This window comes from Oncorhynchus mykiss, chromosome 26 (assembly GCF_013265735.2).
Source record: "Oncorhynchus mykiss isolate Arlee chromosome 26, USDA_OmykA_1.1, whole genome shotgun sequence".
In the NCBI taxonomy this organism is placed as follows: domain Eukaryota; kingdom Metazoa; phylum Chordata; class Actinopteri; order Salmoniformes; family Salmonidae; genus Oncorhynchus; species Oncorhynchus mykiss.
This window is the reverse complement of record NC_048590.1, coordinates 4936928-4951780: the sequence shown is the minus strand read 5'-3', so window position 1 is coordinate 4951780 and position 14853 is coordinate 4936928. Positions and strand designations below refer to the sequence as shown.

Genomic DNA, 14853 nt, shown 5'->3' with positions numbered 1-14853 from the left:
GACACTGTGTGGATGGTGTCTAGTCAGTCTATTCATCAGACACTGTGTGGATGGTGTCTAGTCATCAGACACTGTGTGGATGGTGTCTAGTCAGTCTAGTCATCAGACACTGTGTGGATGGTGTCTAGTCAGTCTAGCCATCAGACACTGTGTGGATGGTGTCTAGTCAGTCTAGTCATCAGACACTGTGTGGATGGTGTCTAGTCAGTCTAGTCATCAGACACTGTGTGGATGGTGTCTAGTCAGTCTAGTCATTAGACACTGTGTGGATAGTGTCTAGTCAGTCTGTGTGGATGGTGCTGTCTGTTTTAGAGCTGGTATGTAGTCTGTCTTCTGAAAGACACTGTGTGGATGGTGTCTAGACAGTCTAGTCATCAGACACTGTGTGGATGGTGTCTAGTCAGTCTGTGTGGATGGTGCTGTCTGGTTTAGAGCTGGTATGTAGTCTGTCTTCTGAAAGACACTGTGTGGATGGTGTCTAGTCAGACACTGTGTGGATGGTGTCTAGTCAGACACTGTGTGGATGGTGTCTAGTCAGTCTAGTCATCAGACACTGTGTGGATGGTGTCTAGTCAGTCTGTGTGGATGGTGCTGTCTGGTTTAGAGCTGGTATGTAGTCTGTCTTCTGAAAGACACTGTGTGGATGGTGCTGTCTGGTTTAGAGCTGGTATGTAGTCTGTCTTCTGAAAGACACTGTGTGGATGGTGCTGTCTGGTTTAGAGCTGGTATGTATTCGGTCTTCTGAAAGACACTGTGTGGATGGTGCTGTCTGGTTTAGAGCTGGTATGTAGTCGGTCTTCTGAAAGACACTGTGTGGATGGTGCTGTCTGGTTTAGAGCTGGTATGTAGTCTGTCTTCTGAAAGACACTGTGTGGATGGTGTCTAGTCAGTCTAGTCATCAGACACTGTGTGGATGGTGCTGTCTGGTTTAGAGCTGTAATGTAGTCTGTCTTCTGAAAGACAGTGTCGTGGGAACTGAAAGGTGTTTTTATGAAGGAAAAGATGCTCAGCCTGAAAAATGGGGCCAACTATTCCTGGTTTAGACGACATCGATTCAATAGATCAGAAGCAACAAAGGCTCAACCTAATCAAACGACAACCACCATGAATGAATTGAGTCGAGCTTTATATGGTAAACCAGCATATCAGATAGAATAGGTTGTAGTTAGACAAGTCTACAGAAGACCATGAGGTAAGGTTATTAAATAACTCAGATGTTATTGTAGTTAGATAAGTCTACAGAACACCATGAGGTAAGGTTATTAAATAACTCCGATGTTATTGTAGTTAGATACCATGAGGTAAGGTTGTTAAATAACTCAGATGTTATTGTAGTTAGATAATACAGAACACCATGAGGTAAGGTTATTAAATAACTCAGATGATATTGTAGTTAGATAATACAGAACACCATGAGGTAAGGTTATTAAATAACTCAGATGTTATTGTAGTTAGATAAGTCTACAGAACACCATGAGGTAAGGTTGTTAAATAACTCAGATGTTATTGTAGTTAGATAAGTCTACAGAACACCATGAGGTAAGGTTATTCAATAACTCAGATGTTATTGTAGTTAGATACCATGAGGTAAGGTTATTAAATAACTCAATGTTATTGTAGTTAGATAATACAGAACACCATGAGGTAAGGTTATTAAATAACTCAGATGTTATTGTAGTTAGATACCATGAGGTAAGGTTATTAAATAACTCAGATGTTATTATTGCATCCTCTTGACTTCCTATTGACTTGAGGACCTTGTTGTTTTTCAGGAAAACTGACATTGAAGATCCCTTGGAAGAACTTGTACAATGATGCTGTAGTTGCAACGTTAGATGGTCTCTATCTGCTGGTGGTTCCTGGAGCAAGTAAGGAACCGTTTATACCCTCTATCTTTGTGTTCTATGGCTCTAAATTATTCTAAATGATTCCAAATTATTCTAAATGATTCCAAATTAATCTAAAAGATTCCAAATGAATCTAAAAGATTCCAAATGAATCTAAAGGATTCCAAACGATTCTAAAGGATTCCAAACGATTCCAAATGATTTAGTGTTGGCCTACATCTAGCCCTACATGCCAGTGTCATGAATTGATTCATAATAACACTCTTTGAGATTTGTGACACTTGATTTTTTTAAGACTTGTGACACTGTAATACTGTCCTGTAGACTGCTATGCCACTAAATACTGTCATGATGACTGTTATGCCACTGTAATAATGTCCTGTACTATAATGAGTTACAGTGGCCTCCAGCTATATTTCAATGGCGCTATCTGTGTTTCAGCTGTGTCTCAGTTACATACATGTCCATACAATGGTAAGAGGATCCTCCAGTCTGGGTTCAGGGTGGTGAACTGAGACCAATCAAGTCTCTCTCTGGACTCTGGGAATGTCCTCTTTCTCCTTTTGTTTAACACTGGGTTCTCCAACTCCTGTCCTAGAGAGAGTCTGGGTGTGCAAGGCTTTCGTTCCAGCCCTGCAGTAAACACAACTGAATCAGCGATTTCAGCAATCTGAAATACCTTCATTTGATTTATTTAAATCCGGTGTCTTAGTGAGGGGCTGGAATAAAACCCTCCACGACCAGTATCTCCCCAGAACCAGACTACACCGCTAGGCTGGAATAAAACCCTCCACGACCAGTATCTCCCCAGAACCAGACTATACCGCTAGTCTGGAATAAAACCCTCCACGACCAGTATCTCCCCAGAACCAGACTATACCGCTAGGCTGGAATAAAACCCTCCACGACCAGTATCTCCCCAGAACCAGACTATACCGCTAGGCTAGAATAAAACCCTCCACGACCAGTATCTCCCCAGAACCAGACTATACCGCTAGGCTAGAATAAAACCCTCCACGACCAGTATCTCCCCAGAACCAGACTATACCGCTAGGCTGGAATAAAACCCTCCACGACCAGTATCTCCCCAGAACCAGACTATACCGCTAGGCTGGAATAAAACCCTCCACGACCAGTATCTCCCCAGAACCAGACTATACCGCTAGGCTAGAATAAAACCCTCCACGACCAGTATCTCCCCAGAACCAGACTATACCGCTAGGCTAGAATAAAACCCTCCACGACCAGTATCTCCCCAGAACCAGACTATACCGCTAGGCTAGAATAAAACCCTCCACGACCAGTATCTCCCCAGAACCAGACTATACCGCTAGGCTAGAATAAAACCCTCCACGACCAGTATCTCCCCAGAACCAGACTATACCGCTAGGCTGGAATAAAACCCTCCACGACCAGTATCTCCCCAGAACCAGACTATACCGCTAGGCTGGAATAAAACCCTCCACGACCAGTATCTCCCCAGAACCAGACTATACCGCTAGGCTAGAATAAAACCCTCCACGACCAGTATCTCCCCAGAACCAGACTATACCGCTAGGCTGGAATAAAACCCTCCACGACCAGTATCTCCCCAGAACCAGACTATACCGCTAGTCTAGAATAAAACCCTCCACGACCAGTATCTCCCCAGAACCAGACTATACCGCTAGTCTAGAATAAAACCCTCCACGACCAGTATCTCCCCAGAACCAGACTATACCGCTAGGCTAGAATAAAACCCTCCACGACCAGTATCTCCCCAGAACCAGACTATACCGCTAGTCTAGAATAAAACCCTCCACGACCAGTATCTCCTCAGAACCAGACTATACCGCTAGTCTAGAATAAAAGCCTCCACGACCAGTATCTCCCCAGAACCAGACTATACCGCTAGGCTGGAATAAAACCCTCCACGACCAGTATCTCCCCAGAACCAGACTATACCGCTAGTCTAGAATAAAACCCTCCACGACCAGTATCTCCCCAGAACCAGACTATACCGCTAGGCTGGAATAAAACCCTCCACGACCAGTATCTCCCCAGAACCAGACTATACCGCTAGGCTAGAATAAAACCCTCCACGACCAGTATCTCCCCAGAACCAGACTATACCGCTAGGCTAGAATAAAACCCTCCACGACCAGTATCTCCCCAGAACCAGACTATACCGCTAGGCTAGAATAAAACCCTCCACGACCAGTATCTCCCCAGAACCAGACTATACCGCTAGGCTAGAATAAAACCCTCCACGACCAGTATCTCCCCAGAACCAGACTATACCGCTAGTCTGGAATAAAACCCTCCACGACCAGTATCTCCCCAGAACCAGACTATACCGCTAGGCTGGAATAAAACCCTCCACGACCAGTATCTCCCCAGAACCAGACTATACCGCTAGGCTAGAATAAAACCCTCCACGACCAGTATCTCCCCAGAACCAGACTATACCGCTAGGCTGGAATAAAACCCTCCACGACCAGTATCTCCCCAGAACCAGACTATACCGCTAGGCTAGAATAAAACCCTCCACGACCAGTATCTCCCCAGAACCAGACTATACCGCTAGGCTAGAATAAAACCCTCCACGACCAGTATCTCCCCAGAACCAGACTATACCGCTAGGCTGGAATAAAACCCTCCACGACCAGTATCTCCCCAGAACCAGACTATACCGCTAGGCTAGAATAAAACCCTCCACGACCAGTATCTCCCCAGAACCAGACTATACCGCTAGTCTAGAATAAAACCCTCCACGACCAGTATCTCCCCAGAACCAGACTATACCGCTAGGCTGGAATAAAACCCTCCACGACCAGTATCTCCCCAGAACCAGACTATACCGCTAGTCGTTTCAGCTTGATGATTTAACACTGGTAGTGTAGTATTAGAATGGTTTGTATTGTGGGTTTTATTCTGGAATCTTCTGAGCTTCTCCAGACTTTTTGTTTTTTGGGGGGGACCTGTTTTCGATGGCAAGGTTTTGTCCTGAGAACACATGAATAGCTGAGTCAGATACTAACACAATGACAGTTATACGGTACCTGTATATCCGCTTTAAGTCTTTATCTGTCCCAGTGTTTTATACCCCTGGTTGGTTATGGGGTCTATACTTCCATTAAACACCAGCTCCAATCTACTAACAGGTGTTTTATATCCTTGGTTGGTTATGGGGTCTATACCTCCATTAAACACCAGCTCCAATCTACTAACAGGTGTTTTATACCCTTGGTTGGTTATGGGGTCTATACCTCCATTAAACACCAGGTCCAATCTACTAACAGGTGTTTTATATCCTTGGTTGGTTATGGGGTCTATACCCCATTAAACACCAACTCCAATCTACTAACAGGTGTTTTATATCCTTGGTTGGTTATGGGGTCTATACTTCCATTAAACACCAGCACCAATCTACTAACAGACAGATAGTGTTTTACATCCTTGGTTGGTTATGGGGTCTATACTTCCATTAAACACCAGCTCCAATCTACTAACAGACAGATAGTGTTTTACATCCTTGGTTGGTTATGAGGTCTATACTTCTGTCTGAAACACAAGTCTTCTTTCTGCAAGTTTACAAAATGTCTCATGTTTTTTTTTTTCAATGTGTCTTGTTTTGAGTCATGAAAAATAACAATCCGGACGTTTCCGTTAATCAAGAAGGTTTTTCAGATATCATTTGTTGAATGGAAGTTCCAGTGTCATTTCACATTCAATTGTGACATTTACATTAGATTATTTAATAAGACATAAGACGATGTATGGCCCAGCCCTTCATCCTGTACTGTGTGTTTTAGATTCTTTAATAAGATGATGTATGGCCCAGCCCTTCATCCTGTACTGTGTGTTTTAGATTCTTTAATAAGACGATGTATGGCCCAGCCCTTCATCCTGTACTGTGTTTTAGATTCTTTAATAAGACGATGTATGGCCCAGCCCTTCATCCTGTACTGTGTGTTTTAGATTCTTTAATAAGACAATGTATGGCCCAGCCCTTCATCCTGTACTGTGTGTTTTAGATTCTTTAATAAGACATAAGACGATGTATGGCCCAGCCCTTCATCCTGTACTGTGTGTTTTAGATTCTTTAATAAGACGATGTATGGCCCAGCCCTTCATCCTGTACTGTGTGTTTTAGATTCTTTAATAAGACGATGTATGGCCCAGCCCTTCATCCTGCACTGTGTGTTTTAGATTCTTTAATAAGACGATGTATGGCCCAGCCCTTCATCCTGTACTGTGTGTTTTAGATTCTTTAATAAGACGATGTATGGCCCAGCCCTTCTTCCTGTACTGTGTGTTTTAGATTCTTTAATAAGACGATGTATGGCCCAGCCCTTCATCCTGTACTGTGTGTTTTAGATTCTTTAATAAGACGATGTGTTGCCCAGCCCTTCATCCTGTACTGTGTGTTTTAGATTCTTTAATAAGACGATGTATGGCCCAGCCCTTCATCCTGTACTGTGTGTTTTAGATTCTTTAATAAGACGATGTGTGGCCCAGCCCTTCATCCTGTACTGTGTGTTTTAGATTCTTTAATAAGACGATGTATGGCCCAGCCCTTCATCCTGTACTGTGTGTTTTAGATTCTTTAATAAGACGATGTATGGCCCAGCCCTTCATCCTGTACTGTGTGTTTTAGATTCTTTAATAAGACGATGTATGGCCCAGCCCTTCATCCTGTACTGTGTGTTTTAGATTCTTTAATAAGACGATGTATGGCCCAGCCCTTCATCCTGTACTGTGTGTTTTAGATTCTTTAATAAGACGATGTATGGCCCAGCCCTTCATCCTGTACTGTGTGTTTTAGATTCTTTAATAAGACGATGTATGGCCCAGCCCTTCTTCCTGTACTGTGTGTTTTAGATTCTTTAATAAGACGATGTATGGCCCAGCCCTTCATCCTGTACTGTGTGTTTTAGATTCTTTAATAAGACGATGTATGGCCCAGCCCTTCATCCTGTACTGTGTGTTTTAGATTCTTTAATAAGACGATGTATGGCCCAGCCCTTCATCCTGTACTGTGTGTTTTAGATTCTTTAATAAGACGATGTATGGCCCAGCCCTTCATCCTGTACTGTGTGTTTTAGATTCTTTAATAAGACGATGTATGGCCCAGCCCTTCTTCCTGTACTGTGTGTTTTAGAGTCTTTAATAAGACGATGTATGGCCCAGCCCTTCTTCCTGTACTGTGTGTTTTAGATTCTTTAATAAGACGATGTATGGCCCAGCCCTTCATCCTGTACTGTGTGTTTTAGATTCTTTAATAAGACGATGTATGGCCCAGCCCTTCTTCCTGTACTGTGTGTTTTAGATGTGATTATTAATCTGTTTTGGTTGACACATCTAGAGAAAACACCTCTGCTGCTAGGCAACCACTGGACACAAAGACCTTGAGTTATCCATGGACACGAACACGGTCCTGAAGGCAGTCAGGCTCCTTCATAACACTAGGAGGGAGAGAGGGACTGTTTCAATAGTCCTACTATTCATAACACTAGGAGAGGGAGACTGTTTCAATAGTCCTACTATTCATAACACTAGGAGAGGGAGGGAGACTGTTTCAATAGTCCTACTATTCATAACACTAGGAGAGGGAGGGAGACTGTTTCAATAGTCCCTACTATTCATAACACTAGGAGAGGGAGGGAGACTGTTTCAATATTCCTACTATTCATAACACTAGGAGACGGAGAGAGACTGTTTCAATAGTCCTACTATTCATAACACTAGGAGACGGAGGGAGGGAGACTGTTTCAATAGTCCTACTATTCATAACACTAGGAGAGGGAGGGAGACTGTTTCAATAGTCCTACTATTCATAACACTAGGAGAGGGAGAGAGACTGTTTCAATAGTCCTACTATTCATAACACTAGGAGGGAGAGGGAGACTGTTTCAATAGTCCTACTATTCATAACACTAGGAGAGGGAGGGAGACTGTTTCAATAGTCCTACTATCCATAACACTAGGAGAGGGAGGGAGGGAGACTGTTTCAATAGTCCTACTATTCATAACACTAGGAGAGGGAGACTGTTTCAATAGTCCTACTATTCATAACACTAGGAGAGGGAGGGAGACTGTTTCAATAGTCCTACTATTCATAACACTAGGAGAGGGAGGGAGACTGTTTCAATAGTCCTACTATTCATAACACTAGGAGAGGGAGGGAGACTGTTTCAATAGTCCTACTCTTCATAACACTAGGAGAGGGAGGGAGAGAGACTGTTTCAATAGTCCTACTATTCATAACACTAGGAGAGGGAGGGAGGGAGACTGTTTCAATAGTCCTACTATCCATAACACTAGGAGAGGGAGGGAGGGAGACTGTTTCAATAGTCCTACTATTCATAACACTAGGAGAGGGAGACTGTTTCAATAGTCCTACTATTCATAACACTAGGAGAGAGAGGGAGACTGTTTCAATAGTCCTACTATTCATAACACTAGGAGAGGGAGGGAGACTGTTTCAATAGTCCTACTATTCATAACACTAGGAGAGGGAGGGAGACTGTTTCAATAGTCCTACTATTCATAACACTAGGAGAGGGAGGGAGGGAGACTGTTTCAATAGTCCTACTATTCATAACACTAGGAGGGAGAGGGAGACTGTTTCAATAGTCCTACTATTCATAACACTAGGAGAGGGAGGGAGGGAGACTGTTTCAATAGTCCTACTATTCATAACACTAGGAGAGGGAGGGAGACTGTTTCAATAGTCCTACTATTCATAACACTAGGAGGGAGAGGGAGACTGTTTCAATAGTCCTACTATTCATAACACTAGGAGGGAGAGGGAGACTGTTTCAATAGTCCTACTATCCATAACACTAGGAGAGGGAGACTGTTTCAATAGTCCTACTATTCATAACACTAGGAGAGGGAGGGAGACTGTTTCAATAGTCCTACTATTCATAACACTAGGAGAGGGAGGGAGGGAGACTGTTTCAATAGTCCTACTATTCATAACACTAGGAGGGAGAGGGAGACTGTTTCAATAGTCCTACTATTCATAACACTAGGAGAGGGAGGGAGACTGTTTCAATAGTCCTACTATCCATAACACTAGGAGAGGGAGAGAGACTGTTTCAATAGTCCTACTATTCATAACACTAGGAGGGAGAGGGAGACTGTTTCAATAGTCCTACTATTCATAACACTAGGAGAGGGAGGGAGACTGTTTCAATAGTCCTACTATTCATAACACTAGGAGGGAGAGGGAGACTGTTTCAATAGTCCTACTATTCATAACACTAGGAGAGGGAGGGAGGGAGACTGTTTCAATAGTCCTACTATTCATAACACTAGGAGAGGGAGGGAGACTGTTTCAATAGTCCTACTATTCATAACACTAGGAGAGGGAGGGAGGGAGACTGTTTCAATAGTCCTACTATTCATAACACTAGGAGAGGGAGGGAGACTGTTTCAATAGTCCTACTATTCATAACACTAGGAGAGGGAGAGAGACTGTTTCAATAGTCCTACTATTCATAACACTAGGAGGGAGAGGGAGACTGTTTCAATAGTCCTACTATTCATAACACTAGGAGAGGGAGGGAGACTGTTTCAATAGTCCTACTATTCATAACACTAGGAGAGGGAGGGAGACTGTTTCAATAGTCCTACTATTCATAACACTAGGAGAGGGAGGGAGACTGTTTCAATAGTCCTACTATTCATAACACTAGGAGAGGGAGGGAGACTGTTTCAATAGTCCTACTATTCATAACACTAGGAGAGGGAGACTGTTTCAATAGTCCTACTATTCATAACACTAGGAGAGAGAGGGAGACTGTTTCAATAGTCCTACTATTCATAACACTAGGAGAGGGAGGGAGACTGTTTCAATAGTCCTACTATTCATAACACTAGGAGAGGGAGGGAGACTGTTTCAATAGTCCTACTATTCATAACACTAGGAGAGAGAGGGAGACTGTTTCAATAGTCCTACTATTCATAACACTAGGAGAGGGAGGGAGACTGTTTCAATAGTCCTACTATTCATAACACTAGGAGAGGGAGGGAGACTGTTTCAATAGTCCCACTATTCATAACACTAGGAGGGAGAGGGAGACTGTTTCAATAGTCCTACTATTCATAACACTAGGAGAGGGAGGGAGACTGTTTCAATAGTCCTACTATTCATAACACTAGGAGAGGGAGGGAGACTGTTTCAATAGTCCTACTATTCATAACACTAGGAGGGAGAGGGAGACTGTTTCAATAGTCCTACTATTCATAACACTAGGAGAGGGAGGGAGACTGTTTCAATAGTCCTACTATTCATAACACTAGGAGAGGGAGGGAGACTGTTTCAATAGTCCTACTATTCATAACACTAGGAGAGGGAGGGAGACTGTTTCAATAGTCCTACTATTCATAACACTAGGAGAGAGAGGGAGAGAGACTGTTTCAATAGTCCTACTATTCATAACACTAGGAGAGGGAGGGAGAGAGACTGTTTCAATAGTCCTACTATTCATAACACTAGGAGAGGGAGGGAGACTGTTTCAATAGTCCTACTATTCATAACACTAGGAGAGGGAGGGAGACTGTTTCAATAGTCCTACTATTCATAACACTAGGAGAGAGAGGGAGACTGTTTCAATAGTCCTACTATTCATAACACTAGGAGAGGGAGACTGTTTCAATAGTCCTACTATTCATAACACTAGGAGAGAGAGGGAGACTGTTTCAATAGTCCTACTATTCATAACACTAGGAGAGGGAGGGAGACTGTTTCAATAGTCCTACTATTCATAACACTAGGAGAGGGAGGGAGACTGTTTCAATAGTCCTACTATTCATAACACTAGGAGAGGGAGGGAGGGAGACTGTTTCAATAGTCCTACTATCCATAACACTAGGAGAGAGAGACTGTTTCAATAGTCCTACTATTCATAACACTAGGAGAGAGAGGGAGACTGTTTCAATAGTCCTACTATTCATAACACTAGGAGAGGGAGGGAGAGGGAGACTGTTTCAATAGTCCTACTATTCATAACACTAGGAGGGAGAGGGAGACTGTTTCAATAGTCCTACTATTCATAACACTAGGAGAGGGAGGGAGACTGTTTCAATAGTCCTACTGTTCATAACACTAGGAGAGGGAGAGGGAGACTGTTTCAATAGTCCCACTGTTCATAACACTAGGAGAGGGAGAGAGGGAGACTGTTTCAATAGTCCTACTATTCATAACACTAGGAGGGAGAGGGAGACTGTTTCAATAGTCCTACTATTCATAACACTAGGAGAGGGAGGGAGACTGTTTCAATAGTCCTACTATTCATAACACTAGGAGAGGGAGGGAGACTGTTTCAATAGTCCTACTATTCATAACACTAGGAGAGGGAGGGAGACTGTTTCAATAGTCCTACTATTCATAACACTAGGAGAGGGAGGGAGACTGTTTCAATAGTCCTACTATTCATAACACTAGGAGAGGGAGGGAGACTGTTTCAATAGTCCTACTATTCATAACACTAGGAGAGGGAGGGAGACTGTTTCAATAGTCCTACTATTCATAACACTAGGAGAGGGAGGGAGGGAGACTGTTTCAATAGTCCTACAATCCATAACACTAGGAGAGGGAGGGAGGGAGACTGTTTCAATAGTCCTACTATTCATAACACTAGGAGAGGGAGGGAGGGAGACTGTTTCAATAGTCCTACAATCCATAACACTAGGAGAGGGAGGGAGGGAGACTGTTTCAATAGTCCTACAATCCATAACACTAGGAGAGGGAGGGAGGGAGACTGTTTCAATAGTCCTACTATCCATAACACTAGGAGAGGGAGGGAGGGAGACTGTTTCAATAGTCCTACTATCCATAACACTAGGAGAGGGAGGGAGGGAGACTGTTTCAATAGTCCTACTATTCATAACACTAGGAGAGGGAGACTGTTTCAATAGTCCTACTATTCATAACACTAGGAGAGGGAGACTGTTTCAATAGTCCTACTATTCATAACACTAGGAGAGGGAGGGAGACTGTTTCAATAGTCCTACTATTCATAACACTAGGAGAGGGAGGGAGACTGTTTCAATAGTCCTACTATTCATAACACTAGGAGAGGGAGGGAGACTGTTTCAATAGTCCTACTATTCATAACACTAGGAGGGAGAGGGAGACTGTTTCAATAGTCCTACTATTCATAACACTAGGAGAGGGAGGGAGACTGTTTCAATAGTCCTACTATTCATAACACTAGGAGGGAGAGGGAGACTGTTTCAATAGTCCTACTATTCATAACACTAGGAGAGGGAGGGAGACTGTTTCAATAGTCCTACTATTCATAACACTAGGAGAGGGAGGGAGACTGTTTCAATAGTCCTACTATTCATAACACTAGGAGGGAGAGGGAGACTGTTTCAATAGTCCTACTATTCATAACACTAGGAGAGGGAGAGAGACTGTTTCAATAGTCCTACTATTCATAACACTAGGAGAGGGAGGGAGACTGTTTCAATAGTCCTACTCTTCATAACACTAGGAGAGGGAGGGAGAGAGACTGTTTCAATAGTCCTACTATTCATAACACTAGGAGAGGGAGGGAGACTGTTTCAATAGTCCTACTATTCATAACACTAGGAGAGGGAGGGAGACTGTTTCAATAGTCCTACTATTCATAACACTAGGAGGGAGAGGGAGACTGTTTCAATAGTCCTACTATTCATAACACTAGGAGAGGGAGGGAGACTGTTTCAATAGTCCTACTATTCATAACACTAGGAGAGGGAGAGGGAGACTGTTTCAATAGTCCCACTATTCATAACACTAGGAGAGGGAGAGGGAGACTGTTTCAATAGTCCCACTATTCCTAACACTAGGAGGGAGAGGGAGACTGTTTCAATAGTCCTACTATTCATAACACTAGGAGAGGGAGGGAGACTGTTTCAATAGTCCTACTATTCATAACACTAGGAGAGGGAGGGAGACTGTTTCAATAGTCCCACTATTCATAACACTAGGAGAGGGAGAGAGACTGTTTCAATAGTCCTACTATTCATAACACTAGGAGAGGGAGGGAGACTGTTTCAATAGTCCTACTATTCATAACACTAGGAGAGGGAGGGAGACTGTTTCAATAGTCCTACTATTCATAACACTAGGAGAGGGAGGGAGGGAGACTGTTTCAATAGTCCTACTATTCATAACACTAGGAGAGGGAGAGAGGGAGACTGTTTCAATAGTCCTACTATTCATAACACTAGGAGGGAGAGGGAGACTGTTTCAATAGTCCTACTATTCATAACACTAGGAGAGGGAGGGAGGGAGACTGTTTCAATAGTCCTACTATTCATAACACTAGGAGAGGGAGAGAGAGAGACTGTTTCAATAGTCCTACTATTCATAACACTAGGAGAGGGAGGGAGACTGTTTCAATAGTCCTACTATTCATAACACTAGGAGAGGGAGGGAGACTGTTTCAATAGTCCTACTATTCATAACACTAGGAGAGGGAGGGAGACTGTTTCAATAGTCCTACTATTCATAACACTAGGAGAGGGAGGGAGACTGTTTCAATAGTCCTACAATCCATAACACTAGGAGAGGGAGGGAGGGAGACTGTTTCAATAGTCCTACTATTCATAACACTAGGAGAGGGAGGGAGGGAGACTGTTTCAATAGTCCTACTATCCATAACACTAGGAGAGGGAGGGAGGGAGACTGTTTCAATAGTCCTACTATTCATAACACTAGGAGAGGGAGACTGTTTCAATAGTCCTACTATTCATAACACTAGGAGAGGGAGGGAGGGAGACTGTTTCAATAGTCCTACTATTCATAACACTAGGAGAGGGAGGGAGGGAGACTGTTTCAATAGTCCTACTATTCATAACACTAGGAGAGGGAGACTGTTTCAATAGTCCTACTATTCATAACACTAGGAGAGGGAGGGAGGGAGACTGTTTCAATAGTCCTACTATTCATAACACTAGGAGGGAGAGGGAGACTGTTTCAATAGTCCTACTATTCATAACACTAGGAGAGGGAGGGAGACTGTTTCAATAGTCCTACTATTCATAACACTAGGAGAGGGAGGGAGACTGTTTCAATAGTCCTACTATTCATAACACTAGGAGACGGAGAGAGACTGTTTCAATAGTCCTACTATTCATAACACTAGGAGAGGGAGGGAGACTGTTTCAATAGTCCTACTATTCATAACACTAGGAGAGGGAGGGAGACTGTTTCAATAGTCCTACTATTCATAACACTAGGAGAGGGAGGGAGACTGTTTCAATAGTCCTACTATTCATAACACTAGGAGAGGGAGGGAGACTGTTTCAATAGTCCTACTATTCATAACACTAGGAGAGGGAGGGAGACTGTTTCAATAGTCCTACTATTCATAACACTAGGAGAGGGAGGGAGGGAGACTGTTTCAATAGTCCTACTATTCATAACACTAGCAGAGGGAGGGAGACTGTTTCAATAGTCCTACTATTCATAACACTAGGAGACGGAGAGAGACTGTTTCAATAGTCCTACTATTCATAACACTAGGAGGGAGAGGGAGACTGTTTCAATAGTCCTACTATTCATAACACTAGGAGGGAGAGGGAGACTGTTTCAATAGTCCTACTATTCATAACACTAGGAGCGGGAGGGACTGTTTCAATAGTCCTACTATTCATAACACTAGGAGGGAGAGGGAGACTGTTTCAATAGTCCTACTATTCATAACACTAGGAGAGGGAGAGAGACTGTTTCAATAGTCCTACTATTCATAACACTAGGAGACGGAGGGAGGGAGACTGTTTCAATAGTCCTACTATTCATAACACTAGGAGAGGGAGGGAGACTGTTTCAATAGTCCTACTATTCATAACACTAGGAGAGGGAGGGAGACTGTTTCAATAGTCCTACTATTCATAACACTAGGAGCGGGAGGGACTGTTTCAATAGTCCTACTATTCATAACACTAGGAGAGGGAGGGAGGGAGACTGTTTCAATAGTCCTACTATTCATAACACTAGGAGGGAGAGGGAGACTGTTTCAAT

At 43.1% G+C, this 14853-nt stretch overlaps 1 protein-coding gene across 2 annotated transcripts in view; it reads left to right on the top strand.

The window, feature by feature from the left end:
* The window catches only part of LOC110526851 (vacuolar protein sorting-associated protein 13C), a 253457-nt gene that overhangs the window by 20328 nt on the left and 218276 nt on the right, over positions 1-14853 (top strand). For both annotated transcript variants that reach the window (XM_036963884.1, XM_036963883.1), the window contains exon 4: positions 1773-1868. In XM_036963884.1, the coding sequence (XP_036819779.1) occupies positions 1773-1868 (96 nt within the window). The remainder of the gene's footprint in view (positions 1-1772; positions 1869-14853) is intronic.